Source organism: Trichoplusia ni, chromosome 13, assembly GCF_003590095.1.
Source record: "Trichoplusia ni isolate ovarian cell line Hi5 chromosome 13, tn1, whole genome shotgun sequence".
Lineage (NCBI taxonomy): Eukaryota > Metazoa > Arthropoda > Insecta > Lepidoptera > Noctuidae > Trichoplusia > Trichoplusia ni.
In genome coordinates this window covers 4817641-4831579 of record NC_039490.1, presented here as the reverse complement: position 1 = coordinate 4831579, position 13939 = coordinate 4817641, and the positions used below count along the sequence as shown (strand labels likewise).

The 13939-nt window shown below is 35.7% G+C and overlaps 1 protein-coding gene and 1 long non-coding RNA gene across 3 annotated transcripts in view; one reads left to right on the top strand and one right to left on the bottom strand.

Annotated features, from left to right (window-relative positions):
• LOC113500372 overlaps window positions 1-6136 on the bottom strand; it is a 93762-nt gene extending 87626 nt beyond the window's left edge. The window contains exon 1 of the long non-coding RNA XR_003401188.1: window positions 5724-6136. This is a non-coding gene — a long non-coding RNA (uncharacterized LOC113500372). The remainder of the gene's footprint in view (window positions 1-5723) is intronic.
• LOC113500367 (myosin light chain kinase, smooth muscle-like) overlaps window positions 1-13939 on the top strand; it is a 39707-nt gene that overhangs the window by 23064 nt on the left and 2704 nt on the right. For both annotated transcript variants that reach the window (XM_026881143.1, XM_026881142.1), the window contains exons 4-7: window positions 1068-1271; window positions 11490-11631; window positions 12801-13000; window positions 13310-13462. In XM_026881143.1, coding sequence (XP_026736944.1) covers window positions 1068-1271; window positions 11490-11631; window positions 12801-13000; window positions 13310-13462 — 699 coding nt within the window. The remainder of the gene's footprint in view (window positions 1-1067; window positions 1272-11489; window positions 11632-12800; window positions 13001-13309; window positions 13463-13939) is intronic.

Sequence of the window (13939 nt, the reverse complement as noted above, 5' to 3'; positions counted from 1 at the left end):
ACCACATTGAGAACAATGATTACGATAAGATATCGCTATTGTATCGGACATATCAATTTACATGTAGGTAGCATACCTACATAAATAAAACTGGATGGTACTTTAGTAACTAGACGAAACTGGTTATTATCAAGTGTTTTGGCCATGATTTTAAGTGGGAAAGCTAAAGCCGCTTGAGAGGCTCCACTTAAGTAATATTATTGCAGTCGTGAAAAAGAGACGTCACTATACGCCATATAGTGCTCTCTCCCGCTCTAATGTAGCTGTACCCCTGTATTGATCAAACAATCCATGTCATACCTACTATTTCTTCCTGTATAGTCATTGCTGCCAAAAATACAACAATATCTATATCTACAGTACTAAAATGTAATATCGAAAATATATTTGGCAATGATAAACAAATTGGTGATGACAGTTCCTGTCCATTTCGTAATAATTCATGTAATCACGAGGTGGACGCTGCCTTTTCTATTTTAACATACAATACTCCAAAAAGCTTCCTGGCTAATGTAACATGGCATATTCGAGACAATGCCAGGCACATAATTGTTCTACACGTCCAAATGTGCGTCGGAATAGTTAGTCCACAATCCACATGCTAGCATATTAATGTTCCTTGTTACATGACTCATGTGAGGTATAATGAACTATACTAAATAGGATTCATCTAATACGATATTAATACCCACTTATCATGTGGAAGACGGATCGTTACGCAACATTAGCTCGTCTGTTTCGTGTATTATTTTTTAAAGTAATCAATTATTATATTGGTTTGCTTGACTAGCGTTATATTATATCAATTTGTTTTTGTCTGGTTGCTTTTTGTTAGCTTTATCGATTAATAATTTATTACCTAAATTCGCCTTCTAATAATAGGGATCCTCTGTTGTCTCAGAAATACCCATGGTACGGTATTTGGACGAATTCTTGTTTATATGTTTGTTCGTTTTGTACCTTCCCTTGGATCCTATTGTTTCCAAAATCTTGTCATAGTTCAATTTACACCTCAATATTTGACATTCACCTTTTAAAAATACGTCATCATATTTTATTTCTTTCAGAGGCAAATTCGGAACGGTATACCTCTGCCGAGAGAGAAGCACCGGCTTGGAGCTGGCTGCGAAGCTGGTGTCAGTGAGCAGACGAGATGAGAGGAGGAATGTGGAACGCGAAGTCGAGGTTATGAGGCGGCTGCGTCACCCGCGCCTCATACAGCTGTACGATGCGTACGAGTGGGGGAAGTACATGTGCGTCGTGCTAGAGCTGTAAGTACCGTAAGAATTTACGTAGTTTTTAATCTTTTGATACTTCGTCCGTGTTTAGGGGAACCTTTTACAGGTAGTAAAGGTCATTCCAGATGATATTTTGACTAAAAAATGACGACACAATACAAAGAATGTAATACACTTACCAGCATCGTTACGCGCTTTTACAAATGTTACGTCTACGATATAACGCGAGACGCCGCGACAGACAGAAGCGTATGAACAAATTGAGCGTAGTTTTTAACGGTTGATACTCTGTCCGTATTGGTAGTTCCAGATGATATTGTACCAGTACGTATGTATTCGGCCAAAACTTACTATAAAATGACGTGCATCACAATACAATTCTAGACTGAATTAGATTCCGTTCTATTTCGTATTTTCTATAATGATGATCATGCTGACAATCTCAATATTTCCGATGAAATCAACGCCGATGCTTGTATGAATTTGGAGTAACTAATGTTCTTGATAAGTATTGACTAATCATGCTTTTCTAAAGCTAGAAAATTAGAAATTTAATCCAAAACCCATTCGTTCTCCAGCGACTCACAAGATTTAAAGTAATTAAATACACAATGTAAGTTCCAGGTGTTTTGATTTACGATTACTGGAACCATAAACTATAATTGCCAACGTTCCCACTTATTAAGCGATAGTAATGGATCAATAAATTGTAGACCAAAGTGTAATAACACGTAATTTATTTTCACTGTAGGCCATTTTGTATTAACATTTTGGAGTCGAACAATTTTACAGTAGCTAATAACTATTTAATTGAATATATTAGGCTTATAAATTATCTTAATGTCTATTATACAATTAACTGTGCTATTGCAAATAGGACTTAGATTTGCAATACTTTGATGTATTGGCATCTTTCGAGTAATAACACGAAAATTTGTACTAGAGAGGCAAAACTCTCTTTTTTGATACAGCTTACTTGACTAGCCTGTTAATCTAGTTGTTAGAGCTGGCTGCTATATCGCTGGTCGTGGGTTCGATAACCACCCAGGACATTTTTTTGTGTGATGAGTACGATTGAGTTTGTTGTTCATTTTTTCATTTAACGGGAAAAAGTAATGTAACGTTAGGTTTTAGAAGTCGATTGTATGTTTTTGTTAAAAAAAGATTATCCTAAACTTGACCTTCATCCTTAAAAAACTATTTCCTCCAGTTTATTTACCTCTACATCTCCTATGTATGACAAGGAACTTACAAAAGCAAAATCACTAAAAGTTTACAAATAAATGTAGTAATTCGAAATGTATTGCAACTGATAAACAATTAAACAACATGTTCTGAATTAATTTTGATGATAAATTGGCAGCAGCAGAAATCTACTTTGATAAAAACCGAAACGTCAAATTCGTCCTACAGATTTCTCTTTCAAATTGCGAATGCGAATATCGTATTAAGTAAGAATCGTCTCACCTAATCAGTAGCAATAGACAATGAAAATAGTACATTAAAGAAACTATCACAACACTTTGAATTTCTATACTAATCTAACACTTGATTTCGAAAGTCTAACAAGCATAAGTGCCTGCCCACGATCTCATTCGGGACACCGCTTTTAATTTTACAACGACCTTTCTTTCGTATGGATCGTACGCAAATAACAGTCCAATCATCTGTATCACACGACATTTGCCTTGTGGTAATAGCGAAACTTCCGTCATACGTCTATTTGTATTCACTATTATTTTTAGTAAATTATTACGTGTGTATTCCCAGTAGTTACTTAGTTCTGACGCAGCCAATTGATCTATCGGTAGCCCTGGCGTGCTTTTGGAATGGCGCTTCTAAGAATCTTTGTGACATGCATACTGTGAAGGAATTCACCAAAGAAGTAAGAAGAATATTACCTTGACGGTTGCTTATATCAAATTAATACTAAGAAGATGTTTTAAGAAGAAGTCTTTTGTTTAATTGCTGCTCTTCCAAGGCATTGTCTAATAGATATGATTTGTATTCAACGTCTCCATTTATTAACCAAACACTTAATATTATTTCATCAACCTGTCAATTTGTAAGCAACCTCATATAATTTCTGATCTCTTCGAGTTGTCTCTCTTCGATTCTTCTAACCAAGAGAATATGATGCATTCTAATTGTGTCTAGTATTGGATATTTTGCACAAATCACCGGCATCCTACAGCAGCTATTTTGAGTCGCAGCCAATCTTAACACATTGAGAGAGACGAGAGCGATTTATTATCCCGACGTACACGGATGACATGCACATTTGTGAGAATGCGTTCGTTGCATTATGAATTTGCCAAATACCGATTCATTCATCAAATACTGTTGAATGAGTCACTCTCGGCAAAATCTGGACAATATCAGTGCACATACTCTGAGCTCTGGGCAGAACTTCTGCCACTGTGGAAGTGAGACAGGTATATATAGACAGGTACATTGCGTATAGTGGTGTCTCTTTTCAGCAATATCAACATTCCTGCTTCTTGGTGTTACAGGCAGGTTGTGTTTTGACTGAGATGTAGGTTAAGGTTGCTTTGACGTGCCGGAATTCTAGGCCGTTTGTTTCCATTAATCATCACGCTAAATGGTCTTAACTTTGCAATATTTATTACAATGTTCTGTCACTCTTGCAAATATGCGTATGTCTTGTTCTTTTTCGCTGTCAACTGTGAATTTATGAATACATCCGTCTGTAGTGATATCATCTTCTTAAATTTTACCATCTTGATTAAGATGCATTGCTTCATGAAATCGCACTGAGCAAGGAGTACTGGTCTATTGGATTTTCCTTCATGCATACAAAACACTTACTACGTTAAAGTGTTCAAAGAAGATTTGATGTCAATATAAATATTGATGAGATGGGTCGAGATCGAGATAGCAAACATATTTTCCGTGACACCTGATATTTTTGTGAACGTCAAAAAAACCCATCATTATCTCTAAGTCTTCGATTACTGTTTACCTTTCATCATCACTAATAACGAGAAAAATATTTTGTAATACGGGATGGGTAACAAAAGCGATTTTCGACCTTGGCGCTTCGGAATAAGGTGTTGAACCACTTAAGATTTTCCCACTGTTATTTTAAGACTATAAATAGTGAATTATGAATAACCCAGGTGTAATTGGGTCGTTGACAGATTTGGGTTTGACGACAGGTGTGACAACGCCCGCTAAGCATTAATTATATTCACTCTTATTTGAGTGACGTCATCCATAGTAAATACTTCGGAGGCAACTCATTTGGATAAATCAGACTCTATTCATGCCCGCGTCTAATTATAGACCTTATAATTATTGCATGTCTTAATTGTTGAGGTATTAATTTTGTTAGTCATCTTAGACAAATTAGCTGGCATTTCCAAAATGACTTACATTTGTAATTAAGAACAACACTGGACACTGGACATAACAGGAAAACACATGTCCAGTACATTAATTTGATACTTCATTTCTTGTGTAGACAGACCAAATTAAGCGGTAGACGTGGACTCGAATTACTATGACGATATCCTTATAGTAGACAGACTAATACCTACAAGGCTACTACGACCTTTATTGTTTTTTTTTTCACATACCTACTATGTATATTCTCCCTATAAAAAGTATTGAAATTTTAAACGCGTTTATCTGATAAGCACTGTCTAACACATCCCTGGTCTGTATTCTCAAACTTTTTGCACAAACACATACGTAAATCAGATCTGTGACATGTCAAAAAGGTGAAAGTAGTGTCAGTTCAATGATGAGTCAGTTGAAACTGTAAAGTATGGCTATTGGAAAGTATCACAAGTGTACTGTTAGGCAAACATAATGCTGTTCTCTTATCGACTGCGGTTTCTGAGATGTTTACAATCGTACCATATTAGTCATTGCGTTTGTCAACGTTCTATTTATGCATGCTCAAATATGAGCGTGTGAAAGGGAAAATTAGGTTTGTTTGTAGTTTACCTCAGAGGTTCCGTGTATGAGGGATTTTACCCGTTACATAGAGGACTCTGTTACTTATACTGTCTGCCCGTCGCTCACTTGGCTCTATCTATCTCATGAACCGTAATAGTTAGACCTTTGAAATTTTCCTTCTTAAAATTGTATCTCTTTTACCACCATAACAAGTAATGCTAAAAACACAGAATAAAATAAATAGTCAAGAGGAGTGCCATGAAATAGACAAATATGATATTTTTGGCCGTCAATCGCAGTCTGGCTCTCACTTTGACGGCTTTAATTTAAATCGAGAGCTGAAAATGTTTTAATGACGATTTTAAATAGGTATCACGTCAACTAATTTATTTAACTTTGGTATCCTCGACGTTCGATGTTTTTAAGGCAACAGATAAGAACGAGGAAAAACAAAGTTTGAAACTGCTTTAAGCATTACTCATAACCTATTGATCAATCCTCAAAACAAACATTTCAATTGTCTAAACTAAACTTTATCCTAATTTCTTTTCGTGTACTTACTGATAGACTTGTCACTCTCATACACTACAGAAATTGCATGAATATGATTCGTATATGGACTGTTAACACTTCCTCAATAATACATCAATAAACAAGCACTAAAAAGTCCTAAATCTTATATGACATGTATTACAAACTGAAATCCTTCAATTAATCTCTGAATAACGTCTTTGTATTTAATGACGCATATCCGAGTTGATATTAAAAGCGCGCCAAAGTAGCCTAACCCGTAAATGGCGTCGGGCACTCCACAGATACAAAACGAGTCGTGGCGTCAAACGTCAGATATTACAGCGCATAGTTGGCGCGCGGCCACCAGACGCCATTTTATCTAAGCAAACAGGGCTGTCATCACTCATTTAATTTATTTTATAACTATTTTAAGCTCATTAGGAAAGTCAGGACTGGGTAAATAGATGCAAGAGTTACGATGCAGATGCAGAGCAAATAGTATCATTATAGAAATAATGTGGGTTTGGAATTTGTTTAGGTATTTATCAAATAGAGCTAGATACAAAGATCAGGCCATAAATTTAATAGAATTCAAGATCTCTAAATAATAATTACTTGTGAGATTTTACAGGCGTCTTTAAAGTAGGAAAGTTGTAAGTCAAGATCAAAGGTTTTGTACAACACACACCACTGATTACATAATTATGTTTGTTGGCAAATTAAGTTTTATTTACCCTGTTTTATCACAGCCCTACAAAAAATATTCAGTCAATCTGGCAATCGGTCGTCGTACCCTCGTGCCGACGAATATTACATGCCTTACACCGCTTAGTCTTCCTGTCTGCTCCACTACCTTGCCAAATCCATGACCACATCACTCGTGACCCGTACACACAAAATAATACACTAATTATTCTAATTAAACTCATTGGAAATTACATAAACCTTCTTGGCTCCACAAACTATTTTTTATTTATAAAGTTGGCAACCCTACGTCAAGTGGATACGTACTGAAAATGATTAACAATAAAATGAAACGCTAATAGCATTTTTATTTTATTGTTATTAATTTCTCACGACTTTTGGCTGACCCTTGATAAAACAATTGTTCGAGCCAAGTTTTCTTTTCTAAAAATATATTTAATATTTAAAACACTGTATGTTTTTACACGTGCCATTTTTTTTATGTCTGAACTTACACATAATAAAATAAGTAGCCCCCATAGTAAATAAATAAACTCTTTAACTCTCTATGTATTTGGCCATTAAGCGTAGAAAATTAAATTTCATAATCCGAACAGTCCTGCAGACGTAACTCAAGAACTAAATGTAAACACGGTTATTGATGTTTTGACAATGATTGATGGCGTCTTAAGCTGTTTAGTTTGTCTATGATACCTTCGTTAAGTATTTAAAGCAGGCTTTTAATGACGCGCTAACTTTCTTACAATCTACTATTAACGCCTCCTTGTTTACACACCGACGTTACATGCCTACGTCAATACCACACGGAACCAACAAAACTTATACGATTACCGTACCTATGACGTCACTAAAACAAAAATATTAGGATCAGCTGTTGACGTTGATCCCCATTCAAACATTCTAAATTTAAACAAGAGAAGTAAACAGACGTATTGGTAAACGGAAAAAAAAACTTGTGTATCTACATTCATGTTCAGTTCGGAAAGTTTGCAGATATTTCACGGTCGTACCAACATAAAAAAGGAATAACATCTCAGGAATGTGCGTTTTTAAATACGGTTTATAGGTCAAGGCAAGAATTTGTCAGTGCCGGCAGACGGGTAGACAAATAACGTTATTTATAACGATACAACTTCAATTGTGCTTCAACAATTGCGATATAAAATAAAAGCTTCAAAGAATAAGCTATAAACTAATTTAACAACTTATATCCAATTTTCAAAAACATTTTTTGTCACTTTCGTCGTTATTTGGCATCGGACAACATTCCTTAGCACTACGGAAAGGCAATTGTGAAAATCACTTTGGATTAAGTACACGTAAATAATAATTAATGTCGATGTTAAATTAATTTATTTCGTCGCCAAACTGCTTTTCTGTGGGACTACCATCACTTACGAATAAGATTCAAGTATGACTTGCATTCGTGGAAACGAGATAACGCTCTACACGGTGTTTAGTGTCGTCTCGCTTGCACATCTGCAACGAAATTTTTTACTCGTATTTTGCGAAATGTCAAATATCGGTAAGTAGTCTTTTGTTGAATTTAACTTGTGCGATATCTACAGCTGTAGCTGTTAGTTTAACAAATAACATCCATCATTGGCGTAGCCTTTTCCCAACTATGTTGGGGTCGGCTACCAGTCCAACCGGTTTCAGCTGAGTACCAGTGTTTTACAAGGAGCGACTGCCTATCTGACCACCATAGCCCAGTTACCTGGGCAACACGATACCCCTTGGTTAGACTGGCTGTCAGACTTTTTCAAGCTTCTGACTACCTGTAACGACTGTCAAAGATGTAGGAATAACAGCCGGGACCTACAATTTAACGTGCCTTCCGACACACGGAGGAACTCGTTATGACAAAGATGGTCACCCATCTACGGACCAACCGCGTCAAGCGTAGCTTAACCTGTGATCGAATCACTTATGCGGTTACAGCTTAGCCACGAGGTCCTCTAAGAGTTAAGAGTTTAACAAATTACATGACGTATAATTGTATAATAAGTATATTTATGAAAATAGTTTTAGTATTTCGAAAATGTTTAATTAATTAACAATTTAGCGGCTACGGATGTTTGGAATATAATATTAGGATCAAATAGTAAATCGCGTTGTGTTTCTGTAACGACTGTAATAAATATTTCAAACGATAATTCATTTTGTTTAGTGTTTCTATTAAAACAAAGCATCTGGTGCTATTCAGTCAGTACCGGCAAATTGCAATTAGCTGCATTAATAATAAAAACTAGGACGAACTTGATGTTTAACAAACTAAATGATTGAACAAAAGTCTACCATTAGACTGATTGTATTGCTGATAAAAGTAAGACGAAAAACAACTTTTTCAAAATACCTACTCTGATACAGAAATTTCCCACAAAACGTACATCTAATATTGCAAATCTATCCAGGGCTTCAGTTGAACTCTCTCTGGGTCAAGTAAAAGTGATTCGATATTATTCTTAAAAACCATTTCATTTTATTACTAATTTATATATTCAGGCGAAAAAACGCAACGATTCTTTTACGAATATCCATTTTTTATGAGTCGGAGCGAACATGAGTAACCACAAAAGCATTTTGGTAAAGCCGTATTAAGTAAATACGGACTTAAAAGGCTTATTTAAATCCCGGAAGCATTCAATATGAAAGCAAACACACGAAAACCCTCGAGTTATAATATGTAACGGCAAATTAATATTTAAGCGCTAAACCCTGTGAATACTACGCATCTTCTGTGATGTATGAAAGACAGTATTCCAAAACTGTTTTTTTTTATGATATGGTCAAAAATGGATAGCAAAGAAACGAAATTAAAAAAAAAAAGATAATGTTTTTTACCAACTAGGTACCTACTAATAAAGACCAAAACAAAACGTGAAGAGCAAGAAAACAAAACTGCGATATAAATTGTGAATCTCTTACTTCTCAAGCTGTTTAAAAACATAACTAGCTTTAACAAAGAAACCTTCAATTCCAAGAAAACCCTGAATAACATCCTTTAGGTGTCATGTCTTTATCACAACAAAATAAAATATAGCAAAACATATAGACATTTGAATCCTTCAAACCAATTATAACAGAGTATCATTCTTGCATACGACGTAAGACACATGCAAAAGACAAAGCCTCTGCCATACCAAAAATAAACAACAGTTAGTCAGCTTTCCAAATCATTAGAAATACTATTAACGTATTCGTGCACGTGGGTGCTGGCCGTACAGGACGTCGAATAGCCGTCGTGACGTCGTGACCCATACGGATCTCAAAACACCATTCCGAAGTAAAAAGCAATCTCTTAAAGACATTAGACAGGTTTCGGGGCAACAGGAATGTCGTTCGAAAATGCATTAAGCCTCGGCCCATTTTAATGGACATTCGGGATTCTAAAACTGGCCTTTGATTATTATTTCTCTTATCTCCGCGTTGGAGGTCTCCGAAAAACGATAAGATTGTGGTAAAACTGGTATGTTTTGTCAAAGAATACTTCGAAAACGTAAAAACCTTTTTAGTCTATGCTCTGGAACAGATTGTAGCTTATGAAATTATCGGTTGAATTCTTTTTGAAAAAAAAAACAATAGAGTGCACAATTTACAACTTTCAATGACAATAATATGTTTTATAAAGAAATCTTTATGTTTATCGATAAGTACTTCCCTTTACACGTGACTTTACACAGTTAAAAACAAAATAAACGGCCTGACATCGACCTTCAACACCTCTATTTGAGGATATTTTGGCGCCAACGCAAACGTCCATGCTTATTTCGATCGTCTTTTTTTTGGCAACCTTGCCTAAACCGCGTTTTGTTACTGCAAATTACAACTTTTTTCTATGTATTTAAATATTATTTTTGTAACTTTCGGCTATTTTGAAGCAATTTTTCCGTGTTTTCGGAGTATTGATAGATTTATTTATTTTTCGAGTTTATGTAAAAAAGATTATGTAAAGTAAATAAATAGTCTGTGTTACGTCATTAGGAACGATTTACTAGCATATGAAATATTTATTTGTCTGCAGAGTGTAGTTGTACTTTAGTACAGTTTTTTGGATGCTGTTCTCAAAAAAAAGAGCACTTACGAAATAATTAAACAAATTGGATAGAATGTGACCATATCAATGCTTTTAAAAGACTAAAATTTGAAGTTTGCTACGGACAGCCTTGTCACCAAACTAGAACGGCAATAAACCGTAGTTTGCGACTGTTTTACGAGGCGTGTGTGTTGAACAGCGAGTAATAGATGTAATGACTCCGATCGTGTTTTGTTCGTCCATACGTAATTCCGCACCGATTTTGGGAATTGCTTTAAGCGGTGATTAAAGGGCAGCATTGTTCAGACCATTAAGTTTTCAACAGAAATTTGCTTTGATACTACAATAAGTTTTCGATTTAACTATTGTATATGACACATCTCTTTCAACTTTCAGCCGATAAAACTCACACTGTTAAGTCTAACTATCTCCGTTACTTCACTTCGGAGTGCTAAAGACAGTAATCAAAGAATTTCTGGTTTTACTTAGCTACATCTAACATTATTTGAGTATAGCCTTTCATTAAACAGGTCTTTCAAACACAGAAAAACGTCATATTGTCCTCAAAATGACATAGCAACATTAAAACGTTGATTAAATATCGTATGATATAAAGAAATCTCACATTACATTGGCTTTCATAATGTGGAGCATTACGTAGGCTACACTAACACCTGTATAAACAAATGTGGCACAAACTAATTGAAACTACTACTTACAGAAACACAATTACGATTATTTTTAATTACTTACATAAGTACACTTTATTACCGGTAGGTCACGTTATGTGCCCAGCTATCAGATTTTTGTCTTCATACAAGACTGAAATCTTGCCAGGCCTCAAATGAATTTAGCTTTGCCAGTTAAATGAAAATAAAATGTAGATACCCTTTTAAAATCTGTCTTATATTTATAATTTTGACCCCAGTGCGTTCTATTTTATTTCGACCTGACTACTCTACTCATTTGCCACAGACTCAACCCACAAACAGACCTATTTTCTTTTCAAATCCCTTACGATTACTAATTAATATTTATCTTATAGATTTGTAAAATTAAAACCTCTTTTTCAGCATAACTGGCGGAGAATTGTTCGAGCGCGTCATTGATGAGGACTTCGTGCTGACTGAGCGCGCATGCACGGTGTTCATGCGGCAGATATGCGAGGGAATCGAGTTCGTGCACCGGCAGAATATCCTGCATCTTGATATGAAGGTAAGCTTTATTAAATTATAACAATGTACTAGGTTAGATTGGTTTTAATGAGCCGCAGCCGTTGCTAGTTGTGAAATAGAGAAAAGCACTATAATCACATAATAACTACCAACCGGTGTACTGTAACATTATTTTTTAAAAGATTCCATTCCCCTATACCAAGTATTGTTCCAACAATCGTGAGCGTTGATAGACAACGCAAGAATGTATGAAAATAATAGTTTAAGTCACGTGATTAAACAAACGAAACTTGACAACAGGCATAGAAAGACAAGACAGTATAGTATAAACGATTTGATTGAAGCCAATTTCTACTAAAAAGTATCAGTCTCGTATATGAGAAGTATTGGAATGCAGAATCGCCTCACCCTTGACTTGAACAATAAATACAGACGTAACTCCGGTTGTACAAATAATAAAGTAAATAAAGTAACGATTACATTGTTCAGCTGTTGCTTCCCGCCATCTTGGTCGCCGGCCAACTAATAAATCAAAATGGCGGAAAAAAGCGCGCGAATTTTATGATTACTGGCGCGTTCGTTTATTTGAAGTTGTCGCTTTTGATTTTCGAATGCGTATTTCTGTCAACTCTTGGAAAGGCTGCTAGTTAGTTATTTTTTAATTTATTTACTCTTTTGTCATTTACTACTTGATGCAGAAAGTGTCCGTAGTCAGTTTTAAAGTCACATTTCCATTAAGCGCATATTGTAACAATAGTTGGCACAAGTAATTGTTCAAGTGTATACATATAGATCGGTAATATTATTGGATCACATGAAAACAAGATGATAGATTTATGTTTCTCCAATAAAAATACCCGACATTCTGAACTTAATTGATGATACAAATCAATCAGTGATTAATTCGTCAAGAAGATACAAAAGTGTCTCTCAAACACTATCTCCTTACATGTTCTGCGATTGCTTGTAACAATTAATAGTAATGACTATGACGTATCCATAGAATAAGGTGAGGACCTGTGGTTAGCCACAGGTCCTCACCTTATTCTATGGATCACTATGGAACTTTGTGTCACTCTGTTCACAACAATCTTGTCTCTTTATACCCTTTATCCAGATAATGGAAGGGGATCTTCTTCTTGTGCCATGGTGTTATGGTCGCACTTGCCTAGTTCCTTCATAGAAACTAAACATTTCATTCTTTTACAGCCAGAAAACATTCTATGCCTAACGAAGGCAGGCAACCGCATCAAGATCATAGACTTCGGCCTGGCCAGGTTCTATGACCCTGAGAAGAAACTTCAAGTGTTATTCGGTACCCCTGAGTTCGTGGCACCAGAGGTCGTCAACTTCGATCAGATCGGCTATGGCACAGACATGTGGTCTGTGGGAGTCATATGCTATGTACTGTAAGTATTAGTATACTTTGGGTATTTGTAACTTACTTTTCCTGGATTACCGTTGCTAGGCAGAGATCGTTTCCTTCTTCTTCCAAACTTTTTTGTTTTTTGCCATTTCGGGGCACGTTCCCCGCATACCTTACAAAAAAATCACCCCGTCTTCAACGTATTGATTTTTACCAAGACTAAGTGGAAAATTTTAAATAAATAGTACATAAACCAGCAATGAAAGATGTTCAGACTTCTATTTTTCTGACTCATAATTATTACCTTGAACACATTCAAATGAATGAATAAAACATCTTCCATCTCTTTCAGCCTTTCAGGATTATCCCCGTTCATGGGCGAGACAGACATAGAGACTATGGCTAACGTCACAGTTGCTAAATATGACTTCGACGATGAAGCCTTCAATGAAATATCGGAAGACGCAAAAGACTTCATCCAGAAACTTCTGGTGAAAGACAAAGAGTAAGTAGATGCCTGATTCGTTAGCTGTTGTGAGATTTTCTTGGAATTTTAAGCTATATTTACTCTACGACATAAATAATGCAATCCTCGTAAACTGGTAAGGTTCAGGAACCTTGTCGAATTAAGGCTTAATTGACGTCATCCTGACGGAAAAGCAAAAAAAAACGTACAATAGAAGATGACTGTCAGTTTACGTCCTCAAATTTTCAGACAGGTCCTTTAACAATTCGCGGAAATTATGATTGATTTATCTCAGGGGGCATCACTTCTCAATATAAAACACGTACAATTGCGAAAACGATATAAAGCACTACACGACGTGTGGTGTTTGGTTTCCATGATTGCAATAGTCTGATGCCCGACAATTTCTTAAGAGAGGGTATCAGAGTGCCATTGTTTATGTCATAGATTTATTATAGTATAATTATCCCTCTGAGGACAACCTTTTGCAATTCCTACAAGTCTTCCTTTGAAGTC